The sequence below is a fragment of the Sebastes umbrosus genome, chromosome 8 (genome assembly GCF_015220745.1).
Source record: "Sebastes umbrosus isolate fSebUmb1 chromosome 8, fSebUmb1.pri, whole genome shotgun sequence".
Classification (NCBI taxonomy): Eukaryota; Metazoa; Chordata; class Actinopteri; order Perciformes; family Sebastidae; genus Sebastes; species Sebastes umbrosus.
In genome coordinates, this window is record NC_051276.1 from 9179287 (window position 1) to 9196567 (window position 17281).

The window sequence follows — 17281 nt, forward strand, 5'->3', positions numbered from 1 at the left end:
AAAATCTCTGTTTCTATTGCATTTTCTGTGTATGATGTTCTTTAAAACTTTTTGTGAAGTACCTTGTAACTCTGGTTTTGATTGTTATAATTATACACACATTACCCAAAGTTCACTCCTGATGCGATCATTAAATATTCTGTAAATGACGTTTCATTTCATTACTTGTCGAGCTCCAGTGTGTGTCGAACAAGATTGAACAATAAAATCCAGTGAAACTCAGTTTACTCCCAATAAGTACGCAACAGTTGAAATACTACCTTCTGAAATCTTTATTTGCCACAGTTTCAGCTCATGGAAAAACAGCTTCACAGAGAAAAGTTCATCCACACAGAAAAATAAATGGAGTTAATAATGATCTTACATGACCTAAAAGGCATCTGCTAATAAGCACAAAGACTTTTGTGAAAGATCAGTTTTACATCACACAGCTGAATAAATGTTAGCTTCCAAATGATACAAACAACAAAATAAATTGACAATGATGACACAACGTATAATGTAGACTAAATAATATCACATTATTGAAAACAACATAAACACGATTGAGGACATTGACTACATGATGGCTTGAGAAAGTTGTCCTCTCTATAGGGTATAATGGTTCACAAAGTTAAGTGTAACACGTGAGGTGATTACATATTAGATGGATCTCCATGTTAAAATCTCTACATGTGAATATGGAGAAGAAAAAAAAAAGAGAACATGCTAATATTAAGACCTGAGTTCTGCTGATAGTGACAAAGCAAGAACATGTTTTTGGTAATATTTTTCTAATCAAAGTACACAAAATACCTATACAAAATATCTGTTGGAATATTTCACAAATTTAAAAAAGACCAATTCATTTTATTTCACCATTTTTCTAATTGGATCTTGTTGCATGTTGCTGAGTAAAAAAATACCAAAATCTATATTTGAGAGATTTTTCGCATTACACAATGCAAACTGGTCATTCACATTTTTACAATATAAAAATATTAATTCCTCAATTGTAAAAGTTCTCAAGTTAAAATGCAAATTATGGCTTTTAAGTAACAGTCAAAAGAAATCCGATGTGGTCCCATTCGAGTCTCTTTTTGATCAAACTTGTTTTTTGTTTTTGTGTTTTAACTCAAAAATATAATTGATGTTCACATACAAACTGGGAAATGGCAAAAACACTTTTAAAAAATGTTGATTAATAAGTATAGATTTGCAGTAACAATAGACCTTCAATGTGCAGTCTTAACATTCAGTGTGAACATGGTCTCACTGTTCTGAGGATTAAACCACACAGTTTAGTTCCGGGGGTCTTTTAAAAAGGGACACTGTGTAGAATTTGAATGTCATTATAGTGATCATGATGGCATAGGTTTTTGTTTGTAGAAAAATAACACATGCTGGAGAAAAATAGTTGCGAGACAGTGTCCCCAGGCCAGATGAAGGGGGTAGAGAGGAAAGGAGACATATTAGGCAGCGTTGGAGCCAAATCTGAATGGCTTGTTGAATCACTTTTTCTGATCTGGGCAGCCCACAAAAAACTGACTGGGTTGTCTTATTTCACAGTTTGTGGGTTGGTAAACACTCTAGATACTCAAATGTTAGCTACATTTTTGAATCACAGACACAGTGACTTTAAAGTAAGACTATGTAACCTTCGCACAGCGGCCACTAGTTACAAGTAACCCCCTGGATTCCATCGGCCGTTACTATGCCGTGGTCGTCAGAGCTGATCGCAGACACTCTAGACAATGCTTGTGATGCTTGTATTAAGTTTTGGTAAAGGAAGTTGCGCTTCAACAATGGGATTCACGGTGGCGTGCTGGACCCAAAGTCCAATGAGCATAAAAATGTGACAGGGTAGCACATCCCAGATTTCAAAATCAAGGAGGACAAAACACAAGTACTTCACTAACATTTTGATGCTTGCGTTAACTTTGTCTGTAGGCTACAGCAAAATAACAACAATAAAAACAATTAAAAGGTGCACGCAGCGATGAGCGGGCCTTCGCACCTTCACACACGTTGGGGGTACTGGCGGGACGCCGGTCGATGCAGCTGTGCATTTACGTACACACAAGTTATATGGTATTCCCAGCGTGCATGGCGCTGGAAATGACATATTGCAAAAGTTGTACCACTTCCTGTGTCCACTATGCGACGCTGGAGAACACAAACTATTTATACCTCATGTTGCTGTATATCATGTGTAGACCATACCATGTCAATTTGGAACATGTAACAAAACACAAATGCTTCGCAATTTACCATCATGACGCTCCAAATTTGAGATGAATCTGTTGAATCCTCTAGGAGGCATTTCAAAGAGTTACATACCTGTAAAGTGCCTAAAATGGCATACTGTCACATGACCTATGACATCATCCTTCAAAGTAGCGACTGTGCCTTTGCTATTTAGCGTCACATTAGTCGGAAGGTTATACCAACCAAATTTGAAATTAATCCGATAAAGCCTCTAGGAAGAATTGGAATAAGTTTGCATAAAATACATGAAAATTAAAATGGCGGTGCAAAGCTAATGAAAGCCAATGTGAAATATGTCCGAAATTATGACAGAAATGTGGGTACAAAATCTTGTGAATATCTGTTTAAGTCCTTCCACACATCTAGGGGCCCACTAAACACGCATGAACCCAATCGCTTTATATTCTCACAATCTTCACAGGTTTGTGTGCTCAAGTTCTGCAAGTTTGATGATACTAAGGGCGTCAAAATTGCGTTCAAAGGTTAAAAGTAATTGGGGGCACTATAGAGCCAACGTGCAACACCCAAGCCCAATTATATCAAATCGAAAAAAACGGGTTGCAGCCGGAACGTTGCGCTAGGTGGAAACCAGGGGTAAGAGTAAAAGGATAATGCCGATCATTATCTATAGCCACTTCGGAGAGTCACGAAGTCAGTGAGCTGACTCAGTAATGCCGGTTACACAGCAATATCTACGGTATCCAAAGTTTGCATTACCCATACGTGTGTTAATGTTCATTATTGAACATTTTAAGACTTGCTTTAAATCAAGATGAAAAATATAGTTTGCCAGTCTACATTGTGAGTCTGCACACTACAGAAGATTGCATTAAAACATTAAAATGTTTTTTTTTTTGCATTTTCCCAGTTTTGTGACTGAATGCTACCACATGCATGTTTGTGTCAATGTGTATTACAGTATTCAGAACATCCTAAACTCTGCTGAGACGCTTAGATTTGCGAGCTGGTGTTACCTCAGTATTTTTTCTCTTCTGAGCGGATCGAGGACTCTCTTCTTCATTAGACAATTTCGCACTGCGGCCTCTGGCTTTAGACTTGGGTGTGATTATTACTGAAGGAATTGACCTCCCTCTTAAAACTCTTTTTCCAATCACTATAGGTTCCTCTTCCTCTGACATACTCTGCTCGTCTCCCTCGTCTACCTCGTCATCTGTATCTGAAGAACATTCAGCTTCCTTGCTGTCTTTGTCCACATCTGATTCTACTCTATTTTCTCCCTCCTCGTCCATGGCTGCCTGTGTCTCAACCTGCTCACCCTCCTCATCAGTTTCCCTGTAGTCCACTCTTGTTCTTTTTCGTACGGATCTTCGAGGTGAATCATCAATGAATAGATGCACTTCTTCTTCCTCCTCAGAAGTTTCCTCTTCCTGCTCTTGAGCCTCCACTACTCCTTGGTCTTTCTGTCTTCTGGATCCTTGTGATGGTGTGGCACATGACGTTTTTATTTTGCCCTTAAGTGCTCTTGTTGTTACAGGTGGAGCTTCTTCCTCTGCCACCACAGATGCATCTTCAACTCGAGCCTCTTCATCAGCAATGGCAGTGTCAGATCCCACTTCTGCAGCTGAGTTTATCTCTTCTACCTCAGCTGCTGAAGTCTCGGCCTTGTCAGTATCGACCCCAACCACGGCTTCTACACTGTTGTCCTCCTCTTCGAGCACTGCTGCTTCGTCAGTCGAGGCATCCTTCGTCTGCTCTGCATCTCCCACAGCAGATTCTCCCTCCTCAACTTCTTTCTCATCTTTGTCTTTCTCCATTTCCATGATCTTTCCTTCTTCCTCTACCTCCTCCCCTTTCTCCTCAAGTGATCCCTGCCCGGCCTCTTTTTCCTCCTTTTTGATCTCTTCTGCCACTGCTTCTACTTTTTCCATCTCAACTTCTGGCTCTGTATTTTCCTCTTCCTGAGCTGCAGCTTCGTCACCATCCTTTACTTCAACCTTTTCATCTCTGCTTTTCTCTTTTTCGCCAGCTTCTTCCAGCACAGCTTTGGTTTCCTCTACTTGTATCTCTTCAGGTGGAGTAGTTTCTTCTTCTTCTTCTTCTTCCTCATCTTCCTCCGTCGGACACTGTGTACGGGCTCTTTTGGATTTACGTCTAGGTGTGGCAGCAGCAGTCTTTCTTCCCTTCCTCAGAACTCTTGCTTCTACTGCTGGTTCATCTTCTTCTGTGCTTTTCTCTCCAGTTGCCTCTTCCTCTTGCTCAACATCTTGTTGTTTTGTGGTTTTGCTTCTTCTTGTGGCTCTCGTTGTCTTTCCTCCACTTCTCAAAACTCTTTCAACAACTGGTGCTTCCTCCTCCTCAGACGCACCTTTTGCCTGGTCGTCCTTTGCTGTCAACAGTGTCTCTTGTGCACGTTCTCCAGCTGCACTTTCCGCCACTTCGGATGTGGACATTGACTGTTCCCCCTCCACTGTGTCTTGTGTTGTGACTGCTTCCTCTGGAACAACCGAGGTCTTTCCCTCATCAGCATGTTGTCCAACTGGAGCCTCGGTGACATCATCTGCAACTGTCTCCGTACTGTCGGCCTGTCCCTGCTCTGGAGCATCTTGTTGTATGACAGCTTCCTCTGCCACAGTGTCCTCTTTCTCTATGCCCATTTCTACTGCTGTATTTTCTACTTGTTCAGTTGCATCCCTTTCTTCGAGTCTCTCGCCCTTCTCCTGATCAATCATCTGCTGTTTTTCCTCTTCTTCCTCTGCTGTAGATTCCTCTCCTTCCTCTTCTTCTTCTTCCTGGAGTTGCTTGCGGGTTCTTTTTGTTGTAGATCTCGGTGTCACAGGGATAGACTTCCTTCCCCTCCTCAAAACCCGGACTTGAACTGCCGGCTCCTCTTTCTGAATTTCTGAAGCTGCCTCCTCTTCTACTTCACCCCTTTTCTGTCTGGTTCTTGCTAATTTGGTTCTTGGTGTGTCTTCGACTGCTTTCTTTCTACTGCTCCGCATTCTGGTTTCGGGGACTGTAGGTTCCTGCTCCTCGTTATTACTACTTATAGCCTCCTCTTCTTTTGCGGTCTCCTCAGTGCTCAGTGCGGTCTCTTGTATTGAGACTGCTTCCACTTTATCCTCAAACCCTTCCTCTTCTGTTCCCACAGGGGACCCAGGGACATTCTCCTGTGCCAATTTGTCTTCCTCTTTCGTTGTTTCTTCCTTCTGCTCTTCTTCTGCCTCAGCAGCAGTCTTTTGAACAGGAGGGCACTCGTCTGGAGCTGCTGTTTCTTCCTGGACGTCATGATGGGGTTTTTGCAGGTCCACTAAAACTACTGTCACTGTTCGGAGATCGGAAAGATGTGGTGCCATTTCCTCATTCTGTTGCTCCTCTGCTGAAGGTGCTGCGTCTTCTTCACTAGGTGCAAGGACAGCTGCGTCTGTAGCCGGTTTGGGTAATGGTGCATCTCCTTGTACTAAATCATGTGCAGCAGTTGTCACTCCAGCTGTGTTCTCTTCATCTTCAGTCATGGTCATTGTTCCTTCTTCGGACTCTCCTTTTTCCACTTCTGCAGTAACAAGTTCTTCATTCTCCACCTCTATCTTATCCTCCTCTGGGGCTTTCCCCTCATCCCCTTCTGTTGGTGGCTCTTCGGCTGATCCCAGTCCTGCTTCTTCTTCTTCTTCCTCTACCTCTGATTCCTCAGCTGATTCCTTTGGTCTCTCTTCCTCTTTCTGGACTTTTTTGGGGCGTCCACGAGCAGACTTCCTTCCCCTTCTCAAAATTCTTGTTTCTACTGGAAGTTCATTTCCATCAGTGCTCTTTTCCGTAGATGCCCCTCCTCCCTCCTTTTGGCTTCTTCTGGATTTGCCTTTAGGTGTGTCAGGGACAGATATCCTCCCACGTCTCAGTGTTCTTGTTGTCACTGCTGGTTCTTCTTCGTCACTGTTTTCTGCTTCTTGTGCATCCACTTGCTTTCTGCTTCTTGTTGATTTGCGTACTGGTGTAGCTTTGCTTGTTTTTGTTCTACCTCTCAGAGCTCTGGTTTCAACAACTGGTGGTTCTTCCTCTTCCGAGCTCATTGCCTCATCTACCTCTGCTGGTGGAAGATTCTCTTCAGCATCATCTCCTACTGGAATGTCTGCCTCTCTATCTGCACATATCTCAGAAACTGCAGACTGTTTCTCCTCCACTGGAACTGTTACTGTGATTGTATCCTTTGCCACAGCTTCCATCTCTCCTTCCACCTCATCAGTGCCTGTTTCTGCATCTACCTCCTTCTCAGTAATATCCTCACCTATGTTGTCTTCCTCCTGCTGCTGGTTTTCTTTTTCAAAATTGTCTGATTCAAGCTCTTCCTTCTCGACAATCTCTGCCTCCGCAGTCACATCTACAGATTTTTCTGGAATGTTTTCCTGCATCCCTCCACCTTCCTCTTCCTGTTGCTTTTCTGGATCAGCACTGTCTCCATTAACTGGTGATTCTTCTGCCTCCTTCACACTAAGAGTATGGCAGGTTGTTTTTATGTCCACTAAGATGACAGTGGCTTTCTGGATCTTGGGGATTTCAGAGCCAATGTCCTTTATCTGAGGCTCTTCAGCTGCTGGTACAACAGCCTCACTTAGAACCTTATCAGGTATTACTGTTTCTGAAGCAGCAGCAGCAACAGGCTCTTGTATAATGTCATCTGTCGCACCAGAGACACTGACTGCCTCTTCCTTATTTTCTGCTTCCATCACTGATACAGTCTCGGTCTCTCCCTCAGTCTCTTCCTCTTCCTGTACTTCTTTCCTCTCCTCCATGTTCACCTCAGTCAAAGGTATAATGTCCTCTGCTGCTTCCTCTGCCTTTGGAATTGTACCTTCTTCCACAACAGTTAGTTCTTCGGTTGACATCTCTTCTTCTGTTTTGTCAACAGTCCCCTCTTGTTCCATCTGTTTGTCTGTTGCTTGCTCATCTGCTGTCTCTTCACTAGCAGAACCTCCTGCAGGGGGCTCCTCTGTTTCAACAGGGATACCTTCTTTATCCTGTATCACTGATGGTTCTACCTCCTCCCCATTTGGTTCTTTCTCAGATTCATCGGTTACTTTTCCATCCTCATTTTCCTCTGTTAGTGCCATCTCTGCTGTATCTGGAAGCTCTGTGGAACTCCCCTTCACTACAGTGTCTTCCACCCCAGGCTCCTGTTGTTCCTCTGTCTTCTCTTCATTTGTCAGGTGTTCATCTTTCAGCTGTTGCGTTTCTTCTGTTAATTCTTCCACTGCAACTACATCTTCTTTTATGGTAGACATTTCTTCTTGTTCTTCTCCCTCAGTTATAGCTAACTCCTCCACTACTTCAGTTGTAGAAACGTCTTTCTCCTCTGCCATTTCTTCGACCTCTTTCTCTAATTCTTCACGTACTTTCTTGCTGCGTCGGGTATATTTGCGTTTTGGTGGGGGGGTGTTTATAAGAGTTCGTCCTCTCAAAATTAGCCCTCCATCCTGGGCTGTAGTTTCCTCCTCTAGCTTGTTGTGCCGCATAGATCTCCGTCTGGGGGTTTTACTCTGTACAGTTGTTATGGCCTTTACAACGGTTCTTTCTGTTTTTCCGGCTTCACCATTCTCTGATGTTGCACGTGTTGATAGACTTGCCTCGTGTTGTGTAACTCTTTCTTCTGACTTTTCATCAGTGACAACAACTTGAGTTTCCTCTCCCACTTTGTCCAGAGTTTCTGCTTCTTTGCGGTCCTCCAAAACCTCTTCAGAGACCACCAGCTTTGCAGCGTCTTCCTTCTCACACTCTTCCTCAATTTCTGATGCCACATTCTCATCTGTTATCTGTGAGTCACAAGAGGTGTTGTTCAGATCCTGTGGGGCATCACCTTCTGCTTGTGGCTCCTCAGTCATAGGTCCTGATGTAACATCAGCTTCTTCTAGGTTTTGTGGGGCCAGGACAGTGGCTGGTTGGTCCGACATCATAGCTGCTTCTTCAGGTGCAGTATCAACTACATCCTCCTTTATGGAGGACGTTTCTTCTTGTTCTTCTCCCTCAGTTACAGCTAACTCCTCCTCTACTTCAGTTGTAGAACCGTCTTTCTCCTCTGCCACTTCTTCGACCTCTTTCTCTAATTCTTCACATACTTTCTGGCTGCGTCGGGTATATTTGCGTTTTGGTGGGGCTGGGCTCATAAGAGCTCGTCCCCTCAAAATTAGCCCTCCATCCTGGGCTGTAGTTTCCTCCTCTAGCTTGCTGTGCCGCGTAGATCTCCGTATGGGGGTTCTACTCTGTACAGTTGTTATGTCCTTTACAACGGTTCTTTCTGTTTTACCAGCTTCACCATTCTCTGATGTTGCACGTGTTGATAGACTTGCCTCGTGTTGTGTAACTCTTTCTTCCGACTCTTCATCAGTGACAACTTGAGTTTCCGCTCCCACTTCGTCCAGAGTTTCTTTTTCTTTGTGGTCATCCAAAACCTCTTCAGAGACTACCAGCTCTGCGGCGTCTTCCTTCTCAAGCTCTTCCTCAATTTCTGATGCCACATTCTCAACTGTTATCTGTGAGTCATGAGAGGAGTTGTTCAGATCCTGTGGGGCATCACCTTCTGCTTGTGGCTCCTCAGTCGTAGGTCCTGATGTAATATCAGCTTCTTCTAGGTCTTGTGGGGCCAGGACAGTGGCTGGTTGGTCAGACACTATGGCTGCTTCTTCAGGTGCAGTATCAACTACATCCTCCACTTGTTCTTCAGGAGCCACACTGAACATACCCTAAAAATAAACATAGTAAATTGAATCATGAACAAGTTGCTGTACTGGTCATGTAGACAAACGTGAAAATAAGAATTTGCATATACACACCTCAGTCTGCACCAATTCAGAGACATGTAGTTCTGTCTTCTGTTGCGCTGAAACATGCTCCTCTCTAGGCGTCTCTGCTTCAATATCCTCAATTCTAAAAGATGTTAAGATATCACTTGTTAATTTCAAGCATTATATAGAGTAAGGGTTTGATGGTGTGACAACACAGAGCAGATTGTTGAAAATCAACCACTCGAAATTTGGGACTGACAAGATGCCTTCTTGCTCACATATACATTGAAACCGTTTTTGCTTGTTGTAATCCATTTGTTCATACTGGCCATTAAAAGATAACTTCCTAACATGAGTCCATTGGAAAAGATGGGTAACAAAACCCACAGTCTTCGTTCTGCGCAAAAATAATTCCCTCCTTCTGTGCCAAGTTGTGGAGGAGGGACAGTAACACAAAGAGGTCATTTCAAGTGCATTATGAAGAGATCTCTTAATGGTCAGCATAAACAGGAGGAATGATCACAGCAAGCAAAACCTGTAACTGTGTTCACAAAAGGCACCTGACTATTGTTTTAAGATAGACATGAAGCTCTCCTTTATCCTTAAGGTCCACTATCTATTTTCTGAGTTTTCAACCTCATTGTGTGGTTTTCCTCAGTGGATGGTGTTGTTTCAGTTGTCACAACAACATGTCATAACAGGCCGTATACTGTATGGGTGGATCTTAACTCCTGTCTCTGTTTCAAAGATGTTCTCCAGTGTCAAGGCTCTGACACACCAGACGACAGTCGGCTGTCGTCTAATGTCGGACCGTTGGTGAGTCTGCTGCCCTAGTTTTTGTGATGCGTCCCTAGTTCTGTGTCAGTGACAGTGGACCATGATGGCACACGGCCTACAGCAAGACTACTGAACTTTAGATCTCCAGCAATTTGAATGGAGAGGTCATATTTCAAGTATTTGAAATGGAAATTCTTGACTTCCTAATTTGAGTGCATTCATGCGGTTTTCAGTAGTGACATTTTTAATTCATACAGACCTGATTACTTTTTCTGACTTGTCCTCTGCAATCTTTTCTCCCATCTTTCTTCGTTTTGAGCCACTACTCCTACCCCGGGCTGTAAGGGGTACTTCAGCCTCTGAAACGGTTACAACAGTTACAATGTACATTATTACATTAAATGATATATACATTAATATACAATCTAAGGGGAAAGTTTACAACGTAGATGTAAAATGATGAATTGCTCACCTTTGGTAGCGCTCAGTAGTTTCACTTCCTCCTACAAATCAAAATCACAGGGATTATTTTTACTTGTTTGTTAGAATTATTTGTTTCTCAAATTGGAAGAAATAGAAATAATAATAATAATAATAATAATAATAATGTACCACAATTTCTACTGTGCATTCCATAGATCCAGCTTCTTGTATTTGAGTGGTAATTGCCTCCATCATCATATCCTTTTCAGTCATTTCAGTAATCACAAGTGATTCCTCAGTGAAAGTCAGACTCTTGGATACTACTGAGAAACAGAGTAAGACATGCTGTATATGAATGCTTAGATAAATACGCTAAAAGAAAATCTGTCGAATAATTTTGCAGTGAATTCTTTACGGTATTAAACACAACATTTGACAGTTTTAAGATGATCAATCTTTTGAAATATACTGTCCCGGGAGATTAACAACAGTCTAGCTCTACAGTACAGTTTCTGTTCTATTTTACCACTCTTATCCATGGCCTGGATCTTGCTGGCGATATTGGTCCTCTGGTTGGATAAACCTATGCTCTCCACCTCCCACAGCAGGTCTGTGTCTCCTGGGTACTGACACAGGTACTTCTCACACACTAGGAACAAATAGAGGAGTGTATTGAACTTACAGTAATGTACCGTTTATGCTTCTGTTTAAGGTTTACTTGCTGCAGGGTGGTCTCATATACCTTTATACATGGATTTTGTGAGGGGCCACCTCAACCCCAGACAGTCCTCTTTGAAACTGAGCACAAAGTCCTCCAGCATCTGGACGCCAAAGCCTTTACCACGCTGACATTTTCTAACAAATATGGAGTCCATCACAGGGAGCAGATAGCTTCTGGTTGAATAAGAATTACAAGAGCTGCCTACAAGAGAAACAAAAGGCATTTTCATGAGGACATTTTCGGAAAGGAATGAGCCAATATCAATTAAACCATTGGATTAAACGCTGTCTTGTATGGATGCAAACATATTTGCGAACGCTTTTTGGGCTGGACAAACACCAGACAGTGGTTGAAACAACTGAGCGGTAAGCGGTATTAGCATTGAGAAGATCATTTAGAACAACATCACACACCGTTTTCATAAAGCAAATTACAGACCAGAGATCAAGGTAACAGTTGGGGTATATTTGTGGAGATACATGCATTTAAGATCACATAAATTACCTGCGGGTTTGACGGAGTAGAAGCCAACAGCCTCTCCATTACTCCAGAGGATTTTTGCATTATCTTTTTCTCCATGGCAGAGGAAGGGAAGCTCTTCAGAGGAGCTCATCTCCTTGGCTCTATAGATGACACGATTAAGGATGTATAAAACTATTCTCTCTCCTACTGTCTCCACCTGAGGGAACACACACATAGAACAACATGTTATTCTTAATATACTGTAATAGCCACGTGTTTTAATTTGCTGTATTAAAAAAAACTTCGGATATTGTGCAACATTTCCTTTAAGGTTTGTTCAAACAATGTTTCTGCGTGATCAGTTTAAAAGATTAAGTTTAGTTTAAAAAGGTTTTTTATTTTGTAAGCACTGAAACACACAGAAGTAGCACTGTAATCAACAACAGACATATTGGAGGTGATGCTCATCATGAGTATTAAAGGATCGATTAATTAATAACGTGATTGTTGACAAGGAAAAAACGTTTTTTTATAAATATAAATGGACTTTCAGCACGATTCATCCTGTCCGCTGTGTCCTCTCTGCTCTGAGGGTGTGTTTTTTGTGTGTGTCACATGTCAGTGCTCTGAACTCCCATCAGTGCTGCACAAGCGATGATCACTGTGAGAAAACCTTTTTTATTTCACACTAGTCAGGGGAGAATGTTCATCGATCGTGTGCTGCAGATCTCTCTGATCAGAATGAATGAGTTTGAAGAGTGAGAGAGTGGACTTCCTTGCTAGAAAAAACATCTCCTCATACCTCCACAGCTCCATCTCGAGCAGGGTCTGCCGTCTTGAGAATGTCGTCCACTGCCCACCACTGGTCCAGCAGGTACAAACCCACAGCAGTCAGTGGGTCACTGGGAGAGAAGAGGGCCAGGATCTTCTGTTTATCACTGGATCCATACAGAGGGACGAAACCCGCACTGGTAATGTCTATGGTGACCTGAGGACAGACACAAAAACACATAGTCGTCAAACACACCTCACTCCATGCGTATGACTTCAATGATACTGAAAAAGCCTCTGCTAGTTTTGATCCACTGACACCGTTGTTTCAACGGATACAAGCCTGAACTTCCTATATTCTGAGGCGTAGCCTGATGTTGTCTGGACTTAGCTGTAACTTCTACAATAAAAATATCACGTTTCAACTTTTACTGCACAAACTGTGCATTATAACATGGACATCGTTTACATCTCTCTCCGGCTAGAAAACATCCTCCCATGTTAGTTACCTCCTGGAATGCACAATACTTCTCCCTGACACCTCTGGCCTAAACACTACTACCACCTTCTGGCCTGTATTAGTCACTGATATTATTTAACCTTTATCAATCTGTGTTTTAACTATTTTAATTACTGTATCAATGAACTAAAGATGCAACATCCTCCCTCCCTGAACATACGTTTTGCAGTTAAGTTTCTATAGGATATAGGAGCTGAACAGAGGCCTGTACTACAAAAGCGAGTTTAACATACCCAGGGTCTGGGTATCTTCTCGTTATCTGGCTTCACTAACCCTAACAACCGAGATCCCACTAAACGGTCCTACGGAGGTAGTTATCAACTCAGTAAATCAACCCAGGGTTTCTCCATCTGGCTGTGAAAGAGGCAGTGTTTGCAGCATATGAACAATCACAGACATGGATAAGTCCACAGACAGGCAGAGCGGCACATTTTACAAAGGAAGAGCAAACTATATTAGACAAATACGAAGAAGTTAAACACATAATCAGACTAAAAGTAACACAGTTGAAGCTGCCAAATGCAGGAAGGACAGCTGGCAAAAGAAAAAACTCCCGATGTATGAATGCGTAAATTAAAAGAGTTGTTAATTTGACGGAACACTCAAAAGTCAGATATAGTCGTCTAGATGGGGCAGTGATATATAAATCACTTTTGGAAGTGTAATGGATGAATGTATTACACTTCATTATACCATTTAGCATTGATGTGGCTATTTCAGCCTTCTTTCAGCTGCGTCCCCGTCTCCGGCGGTGTGAAACGGACTTCAGAGCAAGTAAAAAAATAAATATAAAAACATAATTCAAAGCTGTAAGCACCCATAGCATACAGCCAGCTGTCCTCCCTGCATCTGTCAGTTTAAACTGTGCTGTTTTTAGCCTGGATTATGACTTAAACTTCTTCATATGTGTGTAATATTATCATACGACCTGTGCACCGAGCTCTGATTGGTCAGTAGGCAGTGCTTTTATACGGGTTGATCTCTTATCTGGAACAAAACCTACTCCGCTAACCATAAATCCTACTTCGTAGTACAGGCCCCAGGTCTTCTGAATATTGTCCTATCTGATGACGGCACATAATCTCCCAGGTCCATCTCCTCCCCCCGAGAACAATTCCTTGATCATTCCATTTTTCCAAATCCACTAAATACAAGCAGTAGTGTGGTGCTGCTCAATAGTGTCAGCCATAACAGCAGTGTCTTATTCCACTATATACGTAAATCCACAAATACAATACAATAGCAACATTTCCTCTCTGATGTAATCTTTCTAGGATTTTGAGTCGTAGTTGAACTTCCACTGTGATTCCTAGCAGTAATTCTGACATGCTTGATTCATCCGAGATTTTGAGACACTACTTTCAAGACACTCAATGCTGAGGTGGAAGAACTATTTGATCTTTTACTTAAGTGGAAGTAGTAATACCACAGTCTAAATAAATACTCTGTCCTGCATTCAAAATCCTTATTGTGTAAAAGATCATAAGTATTAGCATCAAAATATGCTTAAAGTAAAAGTACTCATTATGCAGAATGGCCCATTGCATAATAATATATTACTGGATTATAACCATTGATGCATTCATGTGTCCATCATTTTAATGTTGCAGCTGGTAAAGGTGGAGCTCATTTTAACTACTTTATTTACTGCTGGTTAGTTTAGTCTATAATAATACATACAATCTGCAAAGTAAATAAAATTGGCAAATAAATGTAGTAGAGTAAAAGTATAAAGTAACCTAAAATGGAAATTATTTAATAAAGTACAATTACCTCAAAATTGTAGTTAAGTACAGTGCTTGAGTAAATGTACTTAGTTACATTCCACCACTGCTTTTATGGCCCTTAATGACCTGACACACATGGTTGAAAGACAGCACACTGGTCCGGTCAGGAGTGAGCCAGGACAGCCCTGCTCAGCACCACATGCTGTACGTCCAGCGTGAGGTGTGTTTTACCTGGGTGGAGTCAGAGAGGGTGAGGTGTTCAGGAGAATCAGGGTCGCTGTAGAGGAGGCTGTTCATGTAGTTGTGACCCAACCGTTCCAGCTCGGTCTGGCTAACATCAGCCAGGAGGTCCACAGGGAACTTCATCCCTACACAACACACAACACACAACACACAACAGGCAGCAGTGAGAAAGAGCAGTCAGCCAATACTGTCATCACAGAGGAGACACACCCAAAAACTAGGGCTGTCAATCGATTCAAATATTTAATCGTGATTAATTGTACTTTTTTTATCAGTTTAAAATGTACCTTAAAGGGAGATTTGTCAAGTATGTAATACTCTTATCAACATGGGAGTGGACAAATATGCTCAAACACAACATAACATGGCAAACTCAAGTCCATAAGGCATCAACAGCTGTCAGTGTGTCAGTGTGCTGACTTGACTATGACTTGCCCCAAACTGCATGTGATTATCATAAAGTGAGCATGTCTGTAAAGGGGAGACTCGTGGGTATCCATAGAACCCATTTTCATTCACATATCTTGAGGTCAGAGGGCAATGTGGAAGGGAAGGGCAAACCAATCAGAACAGTTACAGGGCGGGGTCGGACGTTCACCCTCAACTTTTGTCCGACCCCGCCCCATTATGCAGCGAGGACCCTCTCGTTTCTGGGGTTGATTTCTAATGCTGACTTGTTAGGACTGCACAGCAACAACTACACAAGAAAGATGCAAGTAGATCTATAGTGATATTACTTATAGAATTATGGGGAGGTATGACAGAAAACTGATATGGTTGAAAATGGCTGCAGTAGGGCTGCACGAATATGTCCAAAATGATAATTGATAATCACAATTATTTTTTATCAATATTGAGATCATGTTTATTTATCACGATTATTCATTGATTTTAGCAACAACATATTTTTAGTGCACTTTCACATTAAAATAAACAGAGCAATGCTTTCACTTCCGTGCTGTGCTACATTCCTGCTAATGTACAAATCAGGGCTGCACTATGTTGGAAAAAACTGACGTTGCAATTTCATTTCCTGCTATATATTTATATATATATATTGCAATATGAAAAAATACAGGACTATTCACCCTACCCTTTTACTAACTCCATTTTAAAGTTAAATGCATCAATCTAGTGCACTTTGAGAGCAAAATTAGCAACATTAAGAGGCTAGATAAACAATGTTATGCTCTCAATTTAATCATAAACACATTGGTTGTTTAGATGATATCTATACCCAAAAGTGAAGCCAAAACATCTGGATCACTGGCTGGTGGCTGACTGTAAGTTTAGGAAGCGCTTGATTTGATATGCAGCAGAATTTTCTACGAGCAGAACATGCATTTTAAATGTCAATATTGCAGGTGATCATGATCATTTAATTGTGGGAGGCCAAAATTGTCATCGCAATTAATATTTGATTAATTGTGCAGCCCTGAATGCTGAAACATGCTGAATTGAAATACTGGCTTCTCTGACAACAATGCTACAGCCAGTATGTCCTCCTTTGACATTTCCATTCCGGTCCAGAACGTCTGTTTTTGTTTTGGCCCGTTGCCACATATGAAATAAATTGGCACACTAACACAGCCGTCTGCAGCTATGGAAGCAAGTAAACCAACTGGTTCAACGGAGATAATGTTAACGTTTGATTCTACCCGACCTGAAAGGCCTCGGCACATCTCTCTGTGGTCCGTGTACAGCTGGTTTATCAAGGCAGCGAGTATTTGAGACACACAGCCGTTGAAGTGATTCCGACTACTGCTGCTGGCCAGAGGCTAACGCGGTCGTGTCTAGATGGTAACCCTCAAACTGAGCAAATTTGTGCTATCTGCTATCAGTCACACCGGAGGACCAGATGGGCCACGGCTCCAATGTTTTGAATTCGGACTGCTGTTACCCATTTTAAATGTTCGCTGTCAGTGCTACATATTGCTCCTTTAAGCATACCATTGCACAAATATATTCACGATTTGATAAAGTGTAAAACTAGTTGTTTTTAACCACTCCTGTATGCAAAGAGAGAAGATAATTTACACCTGTACATAATCCAATTAGAGTCCTACATGAATTTGCATGGATGAGACTTGTTTAGTCAATAATGGGGTACCACATTTACACATGGATTTTGATGCAGATCATCTGCAGCCCTTTTCTAGAAATGATTTATCTAACCAGTCAACGGGAGTTTTCACAACCTTTCCCCAACCCAACATTTGTGTTTATTAGAAAATGATTTATTAACCATTACTATAAAGCCCACACTTATAATTGTTTTCTCTTGTTGTCATTTCACAATTGCCCACTTTGTCACTGAAGCTTTACTATGTTGGTGTGTTGATATTTTACTTTTAAAGTAAAATGCAATACTTGCAGTGATTAACAAATCATCACTCCCATCGGTCTCCTCAGAAATACCCAAACCAGATAAAACCAGAGCGCTCCCAATCCCAGCACAACCACACAACAGTAGTCTATTCACTTCAGATTGACTTGAACTCAACCCGTGGCGGTGGTAACCTGATCCAATCCACCTGTCACAACAAATCCCAGTTAATCCCCAGTGATCTCTGGTAATACTAACAAGCTGTGAAAGTGACTTTATAAAGTTGGCTTTAGTGGGGATAAGAACTTAGCCAACTTTAGTTTCTTCTTACTA

General features: G+C 41.8%; 1 protein-coding gene across 3 annotated transcripts in view; it reads right to left on the reverse strand.

Moving 5' to 3' along the window:
- Positions 1-257: 257 nt before the first annotated feature.
- Positions 258-17281, reverse strand: part of LOC119493104 (titin-like) — a 36463-nt gene continuing 19439 nt past the window's right edge. For 2 of the 3 annotated variants that reach the window (XM_037778156.1, XM_037778158.1), the window contains 10 exons: positions 14611-14747; positions 12164-12349; positions 11404-11578; positions 10921-11100; positions 10705-10827; positions 10368-10501; positions 10228-10258; positions 10015-10114; positions 9027-9120; positions 258-8936 (listed from right to left, as the gene is read on the reverse strand). In XM_037778156.1, coding sequence (XP_037634084.1) covers positions 3180-8936; positions 9027-9120; positions 10015-10114; positions 10228-10258; positions 10368-10501; positions 10705-10827; positions 10921-11100; positions 11404-11578; positions 12164-12349; positions 14611-14747 — 6917 coding nt within the window. In that variant the 3' untranslated portion in view covers positions 258-3179. The remainder of the gene's footprint in view (positions 8937-9026; positions 9121-10014; positions 10115-10227; positions 10259-10367; positions 10502-10704; positions 10828-10920; positions 11101-11403; positions 11579-12163; positions 12350-14610; positions 14748-17281) is intronic. The other variant, XM_037778157.1, reaches the window with a different exon arrangement.